This window comes from Ranitomeya variabilis, chromosome 3 (genome assembly GCF_051348905.1).
Source record: "Ranitomeya variabilis isolate aRanVar5 chromosome 3, aRanVar5.hap1, whole genome shotgun sequence".
Classification (NCBI taxonomy): Eukaryota; Metazoa; Chordata; class Amphibia; order Anura; family Dendrobatidae; genus Ranitomeya; species Ranitomeya variabilis.
Window position 1 is genome coordinate 254,235,692 of NC_135234.1, and position 20,027 is coordinate 254,255,718.

The window sequence follows — 20,027 nt, forward strand, 5'->3', positions numbered from 1 at the left end:
CAAACATCAGCCATAATCTGCAGACACAATAGCTGCATAGGGCAAGTGAGCTCTTCCATCTCCACCTTCTTTTTCAGTGAAGTTCCTCACAGTCCTGGATCACAAAGATAGTAACCCTCAACAAGGCTCCAGAGAAACGGACCATGTCCTTCCCTCCATGTCAGGCCGGAAACCACTCCAGGGCAATCTTTTTCCCTTGTGACTTCTATTTAGGAACAAAAGGAATTTTCCAACTGGTAAGTCTATCCTTCACTTGTTTAGGGGAATGACAAACCACCATCTGCCAATCATAGAATATCAGCAGCTTAACTGGGTTAAACCCCCATCTATATCTTGTTCCACCATCCCGAAGGGCTTTACACATGTGTGCAAACTCTCTCCTTTTAGCCAAAGTCACAGCAGATAAGTCTGGGAAAACCTGGAGACTCTGCAGCTCCTCAGGCAACTCTGGACTTTTTCTCATTTTTTGCATGAATATGTCCTTGGTGGTAAAAAAGGATAGTCTTGCCAATGTATCTCTAGGGAGATCCTGATTCACATGTCTTGGCTTAGGTGTTCTGTGAACTCTGTCTACCATCACATCTCTGGTGGATAAATCAGGAAGAACAGCCTGAAGATATTTTTGCAGAAAGGCAGGTAACTCTTTATCAGTGACCTCCTTATGCGAATGTTATTCCTACGGGATCTATCTTCAAGGTCATACACTTTATCACTGACCAATGACAATTCCTCTCTGAGCGCCTCATTTTCATCCACCAGAGCATTAAATGATGTAGTGTATTCAGCCATTTTATTTTCCATGTGGCTGGTGCGCTCTCCCAGGGCTGAGATCTCCCCCTTCATTTCCTGTAGCATAACATGCATATCTTCCTTCAGGGAGGCCCTTAGGGAAGTGAGAAGTCCCTGCATGTCTTCCTTAGTTAGCAGGCCAGAACATTGCTGCTGCTGATCTCCCGCAGCACCCACTCCTCCCCCAAAACCCGGTGAGGAGCTCGAGGACACCGATGAAAACACTGGCATTTTACCTGCAGTCCCCACGGGCTTACTTCTGGCAAAGAAGTCAGACAGTCTTGGTGGGGTCCCATGCTTTTGGGCTCGGCCGCGTGTCATCATGTGCCCCAGGCAGTGTGGAAGCTGATAACGCTTATGTGGAAGAGCAGGAAGGTCTGTAAAGGCCGATTTAAGCTAGGTTAGGTCCGGTATCTCAGGAGCTCTTCAGCTATGCAGCCTCCACGATCAGCTTGCAGGATTCTCCCCCGTACAAATGCCTTCTGATGGTTTGTGTAAATACTGTTTGATGCCTTAGTTTTGATGTGTAACACCCAATTTAATTTGCTGTGCAGAATGGATAAATTATGTAAACAATGGTGTGACCTATTCTACAAGATTTCCCGGTGCTGTTTTTCAACACTACAATACCACGGTTAGCATCTTGTATGTCATAACGTGTAACATGGTATGCAGCATCACCAGACTTGTCTCCCATTGAGCACATTTTGGACGTCATTGGTTGGCAATTGTACATGGAGCTGCCAACTGCAAATCATTTTGATTTTTTGTGCCCACATGCATTTGGCATGGAAGAACATTCTTCAGACAACCATTGATAATGTGCCAAGGCATGTAAGTCTGTGTATTTCAGCACGTGGCAATCATGCACGATACTGAATAAATCAAGATGCTTGTTGTTTCCATTTCTCATCAATTGCATATCATTGCATATGTGATCTCCATAATGCCTTTACTTTTCCTTCTTAGTATTGCAATTTTGATGTAGTGGAGTCTGTACACAAATAGTGATGTTAGAAAAGATACAACTCTTGCTGCAGAAAACAAGCCCTCATTTTGCTATGCAGATTGAATAATAAAATGACTCTTGGAAGGTGGGGATGAATAGATTAAAAAGTTAAAAATTATTGTTACGAAAGATTTGGAAAAGTTAATGCATTTTCACAGGTAAATGCAATACAGAAGAAGGAATTTATTTAACTTCTATACCTTAACCCCTCACACCATTTCATCCCAAGTCAAATTCTCTATTATTTTTTTCTTCTTAAATAATGTTTGCCCTTAGCAAGCTGGATATCCTCTGAGCCACCATCCTATGATTCCAAAAACTTCCTAGAATTTTTAGGCTCACCCGATAAGGAGGATTCATTTAGCCACAGCTCAGAGTGGACAAGTGGACAAAGGATGTTGGCACAGCAGGTTGGAAGGCTTGTGGAACAGTAAGGACCTGGACAGCAGGCTATGCTGGGTGGCAAACAAACACAGGACATAACAGAAGCTACAGAACTAAGAGGACTGATGAAGCAGAAAATGGCAGGTCTGATGCAGCACATAGATGTTGGTAGCAGAAGCCACAGCAGATAATAACTTAATATGATCAGTGTGCAATAACATTAAGTGATGCTTACAGAAAATAACAGGGTTAACCAGGAGTAAACAAGTAAGGGTTAACCAGCAGGTGTTAGGGTTTGTAGAAATCATAAGAGTTTGTAAAGATAAATGTAGTGTATTTACTAGTTTCTAAATATCAGTTCATAACAACCACAGTGCTACGATATTGGGTAGAGATTAAATAAAACCTCATCACCTAATGCAAATGAGAGACAATGCGAACAGAGTCCTTATTCTCTGAATGATCAGTCCACTAGAAAATCCTTAACATATCAGCCAGTATCAGCCAGTATCCTCATGAATTTCACAGTTCAGATGAAATAGAGTGGATACATCCAAGTGACAAGGTACTGAAAAGCTGAAAAGACAATAGACCCATAAAAGATAATTTTTATTGATATATTAAAAGCATGTAGGACTCATAAATTTAAAGAACAAAGATTTGCAGGATGTTTAGGTAAATATGGTCAGGGTTAGTCTCACTCTGCCAGATAGTGATACAACTGGACCTATCAAGTCCCTAGATGTTCCTTTTGCTCACCCTACCTGGCAGCGGAGGGTGGCACCCTATAATATTGCGAAATAGCTCCCCGCTCAACAACGGTGTTCCTAGTACATACCTTATCTAAATTTCAATAGACACAGATAGCAAAAGAATGAAAAAGTACACATGTGTATCTCAGCAGAAAATTACAGACAACATAATTGATAAAGTAAACTGTATGTCATTCCTTGGCATTGTCCTGTTATCAATATTTACAGTCCCCAAGTGATATAAAAATAAAAATCACAATATTTTAGGTGGCTATATATAATATACACAGCTGCCAAAATATCAATATTTCAAGCTATATTGATCCCGGATACCTCACTCCCTGTAGGTCCAATCTCCAGGGGATACAAAATAATCAGTCTTAAGCAATCGTATATACAATTTTATGCTCATACTTTTTCAAAATTACTCTGTATATCAGAATCAGAGCTAAAACCTGCCTCTCGCTGATTCTCCATCAATAGGGCACAATACAAAGAGAAAATCGACACTTTTCATTAGTCGTCCCATATCATAATCTGAGCTATAAGGCTGCCCATAGCTGATTTTCCATCAGTATGGCATAAATAGAATATTAACACTTATCATTAGTTGTCTTGACACGTTTCCCCCTGCGTTGTTGAGGGTTCATTAGAGGACCGGTGGGAGACACACATTTCTATAGATCCACTAAACTGAATGAACGGTAAAAATTGTATTTATTATACTTATAAAATTAGTTAAAAATAGTGCTTTAAATATTAAAAACAAATGCTGGGAGCAATAAACTTTGTGGCAGATGCAGAGTGTGCAGCCTGAGCCAGAGTTTCGCCCTACAAATGACAGCATTCTTTTAGTCTAGTGGTGCTATATTATATTCAATTCTTATTGACATAGGTTATCAGTCAGTTTTATCCTCTCTATTTCACCTAAACTGTGATATTTATGAGGATACCAGCTGCTCTGTCCCTGATTTTCTAATGGTCTGATTATTTAGAAGATAAGGATTCTGTTCACATATCTCTCATTTGTATTAGGTGGTGAGCCATCATTTCATCTCTGCCTTCGCTTCCCTTTGGACTTCTGTTTCGCTACTGCATTTTACCTCTCCTGGCTATTTTGCTGGTTTTTGTTATTAGTTTTTTTCTATATTGAATTTAAGTTTATTTTCCTTACTACTGTAGTTCTTATATACTCTTAATAAAAATTAGAGGACAAAAAAGAAAAATTAATAGTAATGACTTTGTGCAATTCAACAGGTCTTCGGGTCAGGTGGTCTCTGGAGACCCATGTTCAGGCTTAAGTCTCCGTTCTGTTAGCAGTCAGGCTGAACTACAAATTAATCAGATCGCTCTGAATCCTGGGGGGACGACATTATATGTAGCAGCTGGAAATGCAGTGAGAGCTTGGGACCTGGGAAGGTAAGTCTACTCTGTAAAATTAATAGTTTTGTAATGAATAGAAAACCTAATCATAGATTAATTGCTTTCCAAAGCCTATTGCTAAACTAAATTTTTTGTATTGTACAATTATGTTTTATTAAAGTGCACGTGATCAAAACTTGATTGAGAAAATGATATACAGTATTTTAAGCCTTTAGCCATGGAGCCAATTTTGACTATAAGATGACGGAGCCCAATTTTTTCAAAACTGACGTGTGGTAATTATTGGTGGTAATAACTGTGGCATTTTGCTTAAAGATAATTTAGTGATTTTGTGACAAATTGTATTTTATGTTAGCAGTAAATTTAGGTTGATATGTTTTGCTTTTTTTATGAACATTTTTTAAATTTGATGAAATGTAGAAAAATTTGCAATTTTAAATCTCTGAATGCTTATATCTTTAAACCAGATCATATAGTTAATAAATAACATTTCTCATATGTTTACTGTACATCAGCATGCATTTTTTTTAAATGTTCTGTTATTTTGTAAAGATGTTAGAAGGGTTAAAATTTAGCATCAATGTTTCATTTTTTTTCAAAGGAATTTATAAATCCTATTTTGTACGCATCTATTTGTTTTTTAATTGACTTAAGGCATCTGTAAAGTGATACCTTTAAGAAAAAATCACCCTACAAGTTAAATAAATGTATTACACAATTTCTCCCAAACTTGGCAATATCAAATATATAGTCAAAAACTGCCCTTTGGACACATGGCAGGGCTTAGAAGGGAAAGAGTGATATTCGGTTTCTGGAGCACAAACTAGAATATAAATAGCGGACTATATGCCGCATTTACCGGGCCCCAATGCACCAAAACATTAGAAACCCTCACAAGTGACCCCATTTTGGAAACGGACCTCATCGAGGAACTTATCCAGGTATGTTTAATACCTATTTAGTACCCATAGATGCTTCACAGAACTTTATAACATTTGGACCTGCAAGTGAAAAATTGGAATTTTTTCTACCAACATGTTTTAGCACCAAATTTGAACAAGAAAAAATTACCACATATTGTCTTACACAATTTCTTCCAAACATAAAGATACCCAATACATACTGTCGCAAAAAGTTAATGTTTGGGGACACTATTCATTTTTTGTGGCGCAAATGAGACTGGAATCTGAATCTGGAATGTGTGTGCCATGTCGCATTTGCAGAGATGCAGACTTGCCAGAACCACAGATACCTCACACAAGTGACTCAATTTTGGAAGCTAAACCCCTTTAGAAATTCACCTAGGTGTGTGTTGACCATTGTGATCCCACAAGTGCTTCATAGAACTTTATAAAATTGGGATATGGAAAAAAAAAATACCATATTTTTCGCTTTATAAGACACTCCGGATTATAAGACGCACCCCAAATTTTGAGGAGAAAAATAGGGAAAAACTTTTTTTGAATAAAATTGTGGTGCTTCTTATAATTAGTGATAAGCGAGTGTACTCGTTGCTTGGGTTTTCCCGAGTATTTATGACTGCTCGGAGATTTAGTTTTTCACTCGCTCGTCATCACTACTTATAATCAATGCGTCTTATTGCTTACCGGGGGTGGTGGCTGCAGTGAAGTGGGGTCCCAGGGTCACTGCTGGAGGAGGCAGGAGTGGAGCGATGCTGCAGGCTGGCATGAGGGGGTGTGCAGGTGTCCTGTGTTGTGGGGGTGCTCCTGTGCTGCGTGGGGGCTCCTGTGCTGCAAGGGTGTCTCCGATGCTGCGGGGGAGGCTCTGCCAACATTTTGTGAAAAGCCAGAGGCCCCGGCAGTTCGTCCATGCTTTCCTGTGCGGTGGACTTTTGGAAAATGGCCTCCGGGAGGCGGCGCATGCGCAGATTTAGAGCATCTCCCGAGATCTTGGTGCTGAGATCTCCATCTGCACATGCGCTGCCTCTCGGTGGCCATTTTGCCGAAGTCCACTGCACAGGAAAGCATTGACGAACTGCTGGGGGGCTCTGGCCTTTCACAAAATTTTGGCAGACCCTCCCGCAGCACTGGAGATGCCAGTATCACTCTGGGCAGCGGTGGTGGACACCCCCTCATCCCAGCCTGCAACGGTACTGTTAAGCAGTATATCCGCATTGTAAGACACCCCCCCATTCCCCCCCCCCAAATTTGGGGGGAAAAGTACGTCTTACAAAGTGAAAAATACAGTATTTTTTTCTAGTAAAATGTCCCAAGTTTATAGCCCAAAGTCCCAGTTTTTTAGTTTTCACAAGGAGAAAATGGACCCGACAATGTATAATTTCTTCAGAATGAGGTGAGACCCTATTTGTGGTCAAAAACTAATCTTTTGGCACCTAACAGGACTCGGAAAGGAAAGACTGCTATTTGATTTTTGAGCACAAGTTTAGCTTGAATAGACTTTAAAACTTATGTTGTATTTGCAGAGGCCATGACATGTCAAAACAGCAGAAATCCCCAACTGATCACATTTTAAAAACTAAATCCCTCATGAAATTCAAAAAGGGTTGTGTTGTGCATTTTAAGTCACAAGTAAATCACAGAACTTTATAATATTTAGATGTCAAGATCAAAAATAATTCTTTTTTCCAGGAAAAGATGTTTTAGCACCAAATTTGTTATTTTCACAAGGGATAATAGGAGAAAATGATCCATATATTTTGTTATTCAATTTCAAATGAATGTGTCTTCATATGTGGTCAAAAGACAATGTTTGGGCACAAGGCAGGGCTCAGAAAACAAAGAGCACTATTTAATTTTTGAAGTGCAAATTTGTACACCATGTAACACTTGAAGAACCCCTGAGGTGTCAAAAAACCTAAAACACCCAAGTGACCATATTTGGAAAATTAAGCCCAACACTAAATTCATCTATGGGTGTGGTGAGCATTTTTAACCAACAAATTACAGTACATCATAAAATTTGATAAGATTGACCTGTGAAAACTCATGACCCAGCTGCTCCACTCCTGCTCCCTGCCAGGGATTTTTGCAGTGATGACTCATGCAGGGAAAAGTTTCTGCTTCTACATAGAGCTTACAAGGCTCCAGCTACTCCCTTTTTATTCACGTGATGTCTTAGACCTACTGGAATAGAGAAGAATTAGCTGGGCGGAAAGGCAAAATGAGCAATTGTAGGTAAACGGTATTACATAATATGATGATTGCAATGTATTAAGATCTCTTTTTATACAGTTTTTCAGCCGCAATAATGAACAAAAAAACACTGTTTTGCGTTTTCATTTTTTTATGTTATTCACTGTGTAGTAAAGTGATAAGACAACTTTATTTTTTCTGGTCAGTATGATTAATTATGATTTATACCAAATTGCAATTTCAACTGACTGTGTCTTCACATGTGGTCAAAAGTCAATGTTTGGGCACATGGCAGGGCTCAAAAAACAAAGAGTGCTATTTGATTTTTGAAGTGCAAATTTAGCCACCATGTAACATTTGCAGAGCCCCATGGACAGAGCAGTTTCCAAAATGGAGCCACTTGATGCGGGGAGGTTCTTGCTGTTCTAGAACATCAGCAAGCTCTGCTAATGGTGCCTACAATCTACTAAAAAATCTGCCAATCAAAAGCCAAATGTGCTCCATCCCTTTCAAGTCCCAGCATGTGCACAAACCGTATTCTCCATTCTAGAGACACTGCGTAACAAATTTTTGAGTCAATTTTATTTTATTACATGTTGTGAAAATTTCAAATTTGGGCTAAAATAAATTTTACTGTAAAAAATATAATTTTTCATTTTCAAGTCCAAATTTGTGTGTTGAAGATTCTCTTTACACACCTAGATGAATTTCTTGAGGAGTGCAGTGTAAGAAAATGTGTGTGTGTGGGGGGGTCTACTGTTTTGGCACTTCAGGAGCTCTGGCTATGTGACGTGGTGTCCAAAATCTATTTCAGCTACATTTGCATTCCAAATATCAAATTCATCTTCCCTTCTGAGATCTGCTGTATCCAAACAATATTTTACTGTGAACAAATACAAAACTTAGTAGTAAACCACAAAAGAGAACTAAAAATCCTCCAAAAATTCAAAAATACAGCTGAAAGAGGGGCAGCACCGCTAACCTGCCCAGGTCTCTGAACAAATGCACTACAGGATGCAGCCAACCCATATAGCAAAGATGTTGCAAAACCCAGGTACAAAATACTAAATAGACAGCAACTCACAACCTAACAGTTCATGGAGGGGGTGACTGCTTAGTATACATTTGCACAATAGAGGCCTGTATAGGGCGCTGTTCACATACAGGTAATGCATAGCGTTTGGTTCTCAGCCTATTAGTGACACCCGTACTATTCGATTAGGCGAGCTGGCCATCACTCTCTCTTATTTATGTTGCTTTATGTAAACTACTATTATTTAATAATGTTCCTTTATATATAAATATATTTATTGTAATTTTCTTTTTGTAGTCCTGAGGGAGGCTGAAACGTCAATTAATTTTTTGCAACATTATGGACACTGCGTTAAATAAATTTATTTGAATCATATTTTGGAGTGCCAAATTCCTTTATTGAATGTATAAGAAATGTTGGTTATTAACTAGTTTGTGTGGTATAACTACCTGCTTTAAATACAGTATATAAGCATTCAAATTCAAAACTTTCAAATTTTTTGTTAAATTTCAGATATTTTGAAAAAAAAAACCATATTAGCCTAAATTTTCCATTAATATAAATTATGTTGTGTCAATAAATCTTTCTCAGAATCAACAGAATATGCTGAAGCATTCCAGACCTATCACCACATTAAGTAACGTGTCACATTTAAAAAAATGAGGCTTGGTCAATGAGACCAAAATTGGCTCTGTCACTAAGGGGATAAAAATCATTTTGCTTAAAAAATAATCGGATCCAATGAACAAGTATTTGCGCATCTGTTTAGACAGATGGATAATCATGAACAGGCGTTCTTAGGTGCTATAGTTCCTCGGTTATTGGTCTATCTAAATGGCTGATACAGCTATAGAGAAACAGAAGAATTTAATTTAATTTTTGGTATTTTCTTCTCACACTTTTGTAGGTTGCAATTTGTAGGGAAACTATCTGGGCACATGGCACCAGTTATGTGCTTGACAGTCAGTAGCACAGTCAATAAACAGGATTTAGTTATCACAGGATCCAAAGATCATTATGTGAAGGTAATTTTTTTCTTTATTGTTTCATATTTGACATAAGAAAAACTTCTCTGTGTAAATTATTTGAAGTCAATTATGTGCTTTTGAGTCCATAAAATAATGCTCCAAAAATAATTCTGACTTTAGACTAGATTACTATAATAATTCAGACCCCAAACTCTAATTATTTAATTTAGAACCCAATCCAAGTCCCTTAAAGGGAATCTGTCAGCAGGTTTTTGCTGTGTATTCTGAAGACATCATGAGGTAGGGGTTAAAAAAAGATTTCAGCAATGTCTCTCTTTTCAAGGGCTGTAGTTTTATTTGCTTGTTTTAGCACCAGGAGCTTATCATTGCTGTGACTAGCTGGTCACGTGAGCCCTGGTCTGACACGCCCCCTCCTGTGATAGGCACCTCACTGTCTATGGGCTTTGTATATGCAAAGCCTGGTGTGGGCGGTGGCAGCTTCATCAGCTCTGCTTTATCCTAAATCTAAAATCTCTGATTGTGTCAGAACTGCTGCACCCAGTAATCTAAGTGATACATTGTTGGATTCATCTTCTCTTTGCCTACATCAGTCTTCTCTCAGATGATGTAGTGAAAACCTGCTGACAGATTCCCTTTAATAAAGTCAAGTCCTTTAATTACTCAGAATCAACATGAGATATTTAAATGAGTTCCTACTCTAGAATAGACCTATTAAATAAATTTAGCCTCCAGATCAGACCTCCCAAAAAAATTAGGACACAGACCAGACACTTCTTCTCACCATTTACATAACTCATACCAACACTACACACAAACCTTAAAGATGCTTTACACAGATTTTACACTCCACATACTCCACATAAAGAAATTACATAAGCAGTAGATATGTAAACTACACTTACACACTACTTGTAGTCAGTGTCGGACTGGGGTGACAAGGGCCCACCAGTAACATTGACTTTGGGGGCCCACTTTTCACTTGCATGCAAATATTATACTACCTTCGTTCACAAATTTACCTCTATCTCTATATAATAATAAACTGGATAGTTAATGAATGATGAGATGCTGCTTTTTCTGTACAGAGTGAATCAAGTGAATTATGCCAAGTACTGCCCATACAGTGGGGTTGGGGGCCCAGGTCTACACAGGGACCCTCCAGGGGGATTCCTCTGTTACCCTGTGGGCCAGTCCAAGCCTGCTTGTAGTCCTCCAACATTGCTATTCATGGTTTCAAAACTTTGTGAAGTGGCAATGATCTTATAGATCAGGTACCTCTTCAAGTTCTTGTTTACTAAAACCTGTGGGTTTGTGAAACTAAGGTATCTGCCAAGTGCAAAAATGAAATAATAGCCAGAATCCAAGTAACCTATGTCTGAACAAATAAGTTAGCATACAATGTATTCTAGATTTTAAAAAGTTCTTTCTGGGGTAGGATGAAAAAACATAAACATGATTCTGGCATTATTGATTTGGCTTCATCTTAACTGTTTTAAATTTATTGTTAAATTAATGTTAACTTTATTATTTGTTTCAGTGCTATTGGTGATGTCAAATGTATGTGTTTGTTTTATACTTTACTAATTTAGAAAGAAATTGGATAGTTTTTTTTCGGAGACCAATAACTATTTTCCTGCTGAGCTTTGCGAGGGTTTTTTTTTGTAGCATTAAGTTCTAGTCTTTATTGATACCATTAGCACCCACCATTAGAGATGAGCCACCTCCCTAGGGTTCGGTTCGGTTCGTCGAACAGGGACGTGTTCGACGAACACCGTTGAACCCCATTGAAACCAATGGCAGGCAAACACAAACACATACAAACACATGGAAAACACATAGAAAACACCTTAAAAGGTGTCCAAAAGCTGACAAACTGCTCAGAAGACACAACAAACACATGGAAAAGTCACAACTACATATAGTCATGCGAAAAGAAAAGAGGTGAAGGAGTAAAAGGAGGAGGAGACACAGATATAGGCATGTCATGCCCTTCTAAAATCAAGAAAGGCTGGAGAAAAATCTAAACTCACTCTACCAACACCCAGACGTCTTGACAATAAAAATAAAAAAAGAAATATCTTTAGGTAGAATGGCAGCGGGTCCATTCAGAACACTTTCCTTAGAAGACGTAGTGAAATCCCCGTTGGGAGTTGTGCCAAACAATGAACCCAATACATTCAGACTAATCCACCATTTGTCATATCCAAGGGGCCGGTCAGTAAACGACAACATCGACGCTGAACCAAGTACAGTACTATGTACTGTACCTCCTTTGACGAGGCAATCAGGCGGGTCAAGAAGTTGGTAAGGGCGCCCTAATGGCCAAAACAGACATTGAGGGGGCGTTCCGGTTACTACCTGTGCCTCCGAATAGTGTCCTCCCATTGGGCTGCTTCTGTGAAGGAGCATACTACATAGATCGCTGTTTGCCCATGGGGTGCTCCATATCCTGCTCACTATTTGAGGCATTTAGTTGCTTCTTCGAATGTGTCGTCATGGACGTTTGTAAGGCGGCACATATTATCCATTACCTCAACGACTTCTTATGCCTGGGCCCAAAAGATTCGCCACAGTGTGAAAACACGAGGTAGTCGACCTGTGAGAAGGAGAAAGCTGGAGGGAAAGTGGACACCCCAGAGCTGAGGGGTTAGATTGAGAAAGAAAGAAGGCGGTGTAGGTTGCTTCATGGGTGGGGTACTCTGCTGAGTAGCAGAAATTGCTTCTAGGCCCAAAAGGATTTCCTGGACCAGATGCCGTTAAAAAATAGTACTTAGGTAAACAGGTGGTGTAGCTTGCTTCATGGGTGGGGTACGCTGTTGAGTAGCACTAAATTCTACTAGGCCCAAAAGGATTTCCTGGGCCAGATGCCGTTACAAAATAGTAGTTAGGTAAACAGGCGGTGTAGCTTGCTTCATGGGTGGGGTATGCTGCTGAGTAGCACCAAATTCTACTAGGCCCAAAAGGATTTCCTGGGCCAGATGCCGTTAAAAATAGTACTTAGGTAAACAGGCGGTGTAGCTTGCTTCGTGGGTGGGGTACTGTGCTGAGTAGCACAAAATGCTATTAGATACAAAACGATTTCCTGGGCTAGATGCAGTTAAAAATTAGTAATTAGATCAACAGGCGGTGTAGCTTGCTTCATGGGTGGGGTACGCTGCTGAGTAGCACTAAATTCTACTAGGCCCAAAAGGATTTCCTGGGTTAGATGCCGTTACAAAATAGTAGTTAGGTAAACAGGCGGTGTAGCTTGCTTCATGGGTGAAGTACGCTGCTGAGTAGCACCAAATTCTACTAGGCCCAAAAGGATTTCCTGGGCTAGATGCCGTTACAAAATAGTAGTTAGGTAAACAGGCGGTGTAGCTTTCTTCATGGGTGGGGTACGCTGCTGAGTAGCACTAAATTCTACTAGGTCCAAAAGGATTTCCCGGGCTAGATGCCGTTACAAAATAGTAGTTAGGTAAACAGGCGGTGTAGCTTGCTTCATGGGTGAAGTACGCTGCTGAGTAGCACTAAATTCTACTAGGTCCAAAAGGATTTCCCGGGCTAGATGCCGTTACAAAATAGTACTTAGGTAAACAGGCGGTGGGTGGCTGGGCTACTCTGCTGACTAGCAGACACTGAAGCTTTGGAGCAGACCTCTGAATCCCAGGCAATAGTATGAGTAAACAACTCTGCAGACTACCCCACCCACCTGGAATTGACGATGCAACGTCATGTAAAACTCAACAAGGGGACTAAATAAGAGTCTCCATTTTTTCAAAAAATTCGGCCACAGACACCACTTAAGCGGCATCAATTTTGCCAGAGTTTTTTTAAATGGTTGGTGACGTGATTTTCAAAAATCATCAAGCTTTTAGTCTCCCCAAGATGACACAGGGGTAGAAAAGTCCTTGCGGAGCCAGGATTTGTTCATCTTGATGAACGTTAGTCTGTCTACATTGTCACTGGACAGCCGCGTGCGCTTATCTGTCAGCACACCACCAGCAGCTCTGAACACACGTTCAGAGAGAACGCTGGCTGCGGGGCACGACAAGATCTCCAAGGCGTGAGTGGCGAGCTCAGGCCATTTTTCAAGATTGGAAGCCCAAAATGAGCAAGGGTCCAGTTCCACAGTCATGGCATCGATGTTAGCTTGGAGATACTCTTGTACCATCCTCTCTAGGTGTTGGCTGTGCGTCAGACTTCTTGTCTCCTGTGGCCTTGCAAAGGATGGTCTAAAAAATCTTGAAACGATTGGAAAAAATTGCTGTTACCACCAGATACGATGTTACTGTTACGGTTAGAGTGATGACTCGATAGTCCCACGGTTGGCAAGTTAGAACTCAAGAGATTGACTACGTGCACCACTGGTGTTTTGTGGAAAAGCAGATGTTAGATTTTGTAACAGTCTCTGCTGATACTCCTGCATGCATGAATCCCTTTCTATGGCAGGAATTATTTAGCAAAATTTGTGCAGAAGGGTGCATAGGTCCCTGATCTGAGACCACTCCTGCAGCATGATTTACCCCACCTCTTGATCTCGTTGGCCCAGGCTGTACGTCATAACGTATTGCACCAGGGCTCATCGGTGCTGCCACAGTCGCTGCAACATGTGCAGAGTTGAATTCTACCGTGTGGGCACATCGCATTTCAGCCGGTGAACTGGCAGGCCCAACGACTTCTGTAGAGATGCAAGTCGTCGAGCTGCGGGATGCGAATGGCGGAAGTGAGCACACAGCGACCGTGCCCTCTGCAGAAGCCCATCTAGTCCGGGATAGTGGGATAAAAATTGCTGGACAACCAGGTTCAAAACGTGAGCCATACAAGGCACATGTGTGACATTGCCCTGGCGAAGGGCCGCACCCAGGTTTGCAACATTGTCGCACACAGCCTTCCCTGGCTGCAGGTTGAGTGGAGACAACCATTGATGGATCTCCGTCTCCAGAGTTGACCACAACTCCTCAGCTGTGTGACTCACATTTCCCAGACAATTCAATGTAAACACTGCCTGATGCTGTTGAGCCCTGGTGACAGCATAGTGAGGAGGTGTGCAGGATTCCTTCTGCGCAGTTACAACGCGAGTGGCATTACCAGACAGGCTTTGGGTGCAGGTGGAGGACCGAGAGGAGGTTGAGGAGGCAGAAGCAGTGGAGGAACTTCTAGATGCAGAGGATCGACGAGCAACTCGTGGGGACGGCAAGACTTGGACAGCAGCTCCTTCTCCTGATGTCACCGTAGTTTCCCAGTGCCTAGTCACCGACATGTAACGCCCCTGTCCATGTCTACTCGTCAAAGAGTCTGTGGTGAAATGCACCCTGTCACACGCAGAGTTTCTCAAGGAAGCTGTGATGTTGTGTGCGACATGCTGGTGTAGCGCAGGCACAGCTTTCTTTGAGAAGTAGTGGCGACTGGGCATCTGGTACTGGGGCACTGCGATGGACATAAGATCTCGAAAATCCTCTGTGTCCACCAGATGGAGAAATTCAACCTCTTAGCTTTGTCATGGCTAGGAGGAAATGGTCTTTTACTTGTCCACATCTGAGGGACTGAGGGCTGGCTGCCGTGCTTAGACGGAGTTGAGTAGGGTGTCCCCGGCAAACTGCTGGTCTGTGAGGAAAATGCAGGCGGAGATGTTATGTTGCCTTGATCAAAATGTGGTGTTGATGTCGGAGAGCGCTCAACACCAGCAGGTGTTTCCACTTGCAAATGTCCTGACAACCTGCCAATCACACTGGCTGTTGCGGGTAAAGAGGTGTAAGGTCTGCATCCAAAACCAAGTGCGACTGCTGTCCCTACAGTCACAGAGGATGAAGAGGACGCGGATGCACTTGATGGGGCAGACGGTGGTTGACCCGGCCCACTAGGCCGCATTGTAGCACAATGAGCTTCCCACTGCAACTTATGCCTCATATCCATGTGACGGTTCATGCATGAAGTACTCAAGCTAGTGATTTTTTGGCCTCTACTGAGATTTTGTTGACAAATCTTTAAGACAACATGAGTTTGGTCATCCTTTGCGATGTCAAAAAATGCCCAGGCTATGCAAGGCTTAGAGCCCGTGCGACCTGAAGAGCCACCATGACTTCTGGTCTGAGGCACAGTTGGGGTTGAGGATGCAGTTGTTGACGTGCTTCCAGTACTCTGTCTCTGCCCAGGAAGGCGCACCGTTACCTCATCGTCAGACTCGTCACTAGCATCCTCCTCCACCTCCTCTGCTGACCTCATGCACTGGCAGACTGGGCGTTGACAGTAAGTTGGGTCTACAACCTCGTCATCATCATCCTGTGTGTTCTCACACCCGTCGTCCTCAGAGCCAACCTCTTCCTGCCCCGACTAAAAAGTCAAGTTTTCGTTCCAATCAGGTATCTCAGTCTCATCATCATCTTCCTCATTGTCTCCACCAACAGGAGTTACAGTTTGGGAATGAGGGTCTACATTATGCTCAGAACCTTCTCCATCTGGGCCTGGATCCAACTCACAAAGATTCTAGGCATCAGTGCAGATCATTTCCTCGTCTGGATTCACAGAAGCTCTGGAGCAGACCTCTGATTCCCAGGCTGTAGTATGCGTAAACAGCTCTACAGACTCAACCATGTGTGTTACCCCATGCTCAGACTGGCAGCTGGAGACTTGGGAGCTGTGAGGAAGCAAGTGCGATTGGGGTGACAACTCTGAGGACTGGAGTAGTTGTGATGTTGAAGTTGACATGGAGGAGAGCCCACTTGAACGAGCACTTGCTATCCGTTCAAGCACCTGCTGTTTTTGTGCCTCATCTGGAATTTTTGGTGATGCTTGTAGCAATGGTCGTAAGAAAGGGATCATATCAGATTGTCCACGAAAAGAAGTAGACATCTTACTTTAGCTGGAAGATGGTCTTTCTTCTGCAGATATTACTGTTGCTTTACCACCTATCCCACGGACACAACCTTTTTTTCCCTTTCCAACACGCCTATTCCCCATTCCACCAGCAGCAGGCCTTTTGTCACTCATTTTAGTGCTTATCTAATTGGCAACTCTGTATCTGTAGTTGTTGGCACAACAACCGATGGATGAAAACCAAGCAGAACTGAGTGGCCAAACTGTGGTACTAGGCCCAAAACTATTAACTGGATTAGATCCAGTGAAAATTGAGATACACAGGCGGTATAGTTTGTTTCACAGGCGGGCTACTCTGCTGACGTGCAGACACTGCTCCTAGGTCCAAAACTATTAACTGGATTAGATGCAGTGAAAATAGAGATACACAGGCAGTGTAGTTAGTTTCACAGGCGGGCTACTCTGCTGACGTGCAGACACTGCTCCTAGGCCCAAAACTATTAACTGGATTAGATGCAGTGAAAATAGAGATACACAGGCGGTGTAGTTAGTTTCACAGGCGGGCTACTCTGCTGACGTGCAGACACTGCTTCTAGGCCCAAAACTATTAACTGGATTAGATGCAGTGAAAATAGAGATACACAGGCGGTGTAGTTCGTTTCACAGGCGGGTTACTCTGCTGACGTGCAGACACTGCTCCTAGGCCCAAAACTATTAACTGGATTAGATGCAGTGAAAATGGAGATACACAGGCGGTGTAGTTAGTTTCACAGGCGGGCTACTCTGCTGACCTGCAGACACTGCTCCTAGGCCCAAAACTGTTAACTGGATTAGATGCAGTGAAAATAGAGATACACAGGCGGTGTAGTTAGTTTCACAGGCGGGCTACTATGCTGACCTGCAGACACTGCTCCTAGGCCCAAAACTGTTAACTGGATTAGATGCAGTGAAAATAGAGATACACAGACGGTGTGGTTAGTTTCACAGGCGGGCTACTCTGCTGACGTGCAGACACTGCTACTAAGCCCAAAACGATTTACTGTGTTAGATGCAGTAAAAATTGAGATACACAGGCGGTATAGTTAGTTTCACAGGTGGGCTACTCTGCTGACATGCAGACACTGCTCCTAGGCCCAAAACTGTTAACTGGATTAGATGCAGTGAAAATAGAGATACACAGGCGGTGTAGATAGTTTCACAGGCGGGCTACTCTGCTGACGTGCAAACACTGCTACTAAGCCCAAAACCCCAAAACGATTTACTTGGTTAGATGCAGTGAAAATAGAGATACACAGGCGGTGTAGATAGTTTCACAGGCGGGCTACTCTGCTGACGTGCAAACACTGCTACTAAGCCCAAAACCCCAAAACGATTTACTTGGTTAGATGCAGTAAAAATTGAGATACACAGGCGGTGTAGCTAGCTTCACAGGCGGGCTACTCTGCTGACGTGCAGACACTGCTACTAAGCCCAAAACCCCAAAACGATTTACTGGATTAGATGCAGTAAAAATTGAGATACACAGGCGGTGTAGATAGCTTCACAGGCGGGCTACTCAGATGACTATCAGACAATGCTACTAGCCCAAAAGGATTGGCTGAGCTAGATTACACCAGATGCTGTGACTAACACTTGCACAGCACTGGCTCAGACCTGCCTGGCAAACAGTACTATGAACTGCTGTAACCTACCCTGAAAAGGGCTGATATTACAACTAGTCCCGACTCCTCCCGACTCCCTAAACCTATCTCTCTGACAATTCGCTCCAAAAAAGCACTCTTAGTCTGTATAGCGCCCACAGCACAGCGGTGCCGTCTAACACCAAGCTGCAGCAGTGAGGAAATGGTGGTGACGGGGCAAATGGCTGGTTCTAATAGGGCAAGGACATGTGACATACACAGCCAATGACACATGCCCTTGCTTGTGTGCATCACATGCACATTGCTGTGTGTGTGCACTGCTGATAGGCTGAGAGACTGCACCGCCCCTCTGTAAATGCGGGAAAGAAAAAAAAATGTAGATCGGCGTTATTTCAGCACAGATCTATCCCCCCCCCACCCACTATACACTGAAACAGTCCATTAACAATGATAAACAGTTTTAATGTGCAAATCAAGCTAGGCTTTTGGTGAATGAACAGTTATCGAACAGAAACTTGAACAGACGAATTTTAAGCAAATTGTTGAACGACTTGAAAACCGCCCAAAACAGCTTGAATTTGATATTGGCGAACAGTTTGACTCTAACACCGCTCATCTCTACCCACCATATATGAAGAGGGTTCTGCTCACCTGAATGTATGGTATGGTATGAGCATCTATTGGCTGCCAAATTCTCCTCCAGGCTGCACCCTTATCCAGCCCTGGTGATTGGCTTCTCAGTAGGACAAATGTATCTTTTGTATCTTTTATCTATTGTATTACATGTGTGGATAATACAATGCACAGTATGAGAGCCAACACAAGAACAAATACATGTTTCTTACTGTTCTGCCCTTCACATTTAAGAGAAAACTGATGTGACATTTCTAGATAAGTTTATTGGAATATTTTTTATTTTTTTTGCTGGAAAACAAAAACCTTTTCACATTGCCCTAACCCAGTGTTCCCCAAGTCCCGTCCTCAAGAGCCACCAACAGGTCATGTTTTGAGGATTTCCTTAGTATTGCATAGGTGATAATTGCATCACCTGGACAGGCAAGCATTCAATGACCTGGGCAATACTAAGGAAATCCTCAAAACATGACCTGTTGGTTGCTCTTGAGGACCGGAGTTGGGGAACACTGCCCTAACCCTGCCGATAATCCAGATACTGCAAAGACCTCTAAGGCCTCTTTCACACTTCTGTTTTTACAATCTGCACAGGATCCGTCAAAATGTTGAAAAGACGGATCCTGTGCTCATTGTAAAAAACGGATGCATTGGAGCCGTTTTTTTTTACGGTTCCAGTGCATCCTAGAAGGCTATGTGCACACGTTGTGTATGCGTCTTCGCTGCAGTTTTTTGCTGCGATAACGCATACACAACACAACCCATGATAAATATAATAAAGACAAATAAAAAGAACTGATATTCTTACCTTCCGGCATCCCGCGCAGCCTCCACAGCCTTCCCGATGCTCGCAATGCTCCGTTCCCAGTGATGCATAGCGAGACAATGACCGGTGATGACGTAGCGGTCTCGCGAGACCGCTACGTCATCGGGTCATTTTGCTATGCATCACTGGGAACCGGAGCTGCCAGCAGCATCGCGAGCATCGGGGGGGGGGGGGGACCGCGGGAAGGCTGCGGGAAGGCCGCAAGGGCTGCGCTGGACGCCAGAAGGTAAGAATATCACGATTTTTTAATTTTTTTAATTATTTTTAAGATTATATATTTTGCTATTGATGCTGCATCCTGCTGGCAAAATCACAGGATCGTTCACAAAACGACGCATTATGACGGGAGATGAAAGATAGAAGTGTGAAAGAGGCCTAAAAAGATAAAAATGTTAACCTTTTTTTACTTCTGATTTGCTTTAAAAATAACTAGTGGAAGTGGGGCTCAAACAGGGTGGACTGAAGATCCATACATCTTTAAGAGAGATTTATGAAGTATATTTGGGATTCTGAACAATGGAAACTGTAATTGAGAAAAAGCCACAATAGTTGATACCCAACTTAGGAGATGACACCTTAGGCATGATATTCTTGGTAGACAGTCAAATATTCTAATAAAGTTGGAAAGTGTGCCAAGTAGCATAGCATTAAGGCTATGTGTACTTTACATTTTAAGTAAACTTT

General features: G+C 42.2%; 1 protein-coding gene across 2 annotated transcripts in view; it reads left to right on the forward strand.

Moving 5' to 3' along the window:
* Positions 1-20,027, forward strand: part of KIF21B (kinesin family member 21B) — a 637,471-nt gene that overhangs the window by 548,538 nt on the left and 68,906 nt on the right. For both annotated transcript variants that reach the window (XM_077295392.1, XM_077295391.1), the window contains exons 31-32: positions 4,192-4,353; positions 9,371-9,488. In XM_077295392.1, coding sequence (XP_077151507.1) covers positions 4,192-4,353; positions 9,371-9,488 — 280 coding nt within the window. The remainder of the gene's footprint in view (positions 1-4,191; positions 4,354-9,370; positions 9,489-20,027) is intronic.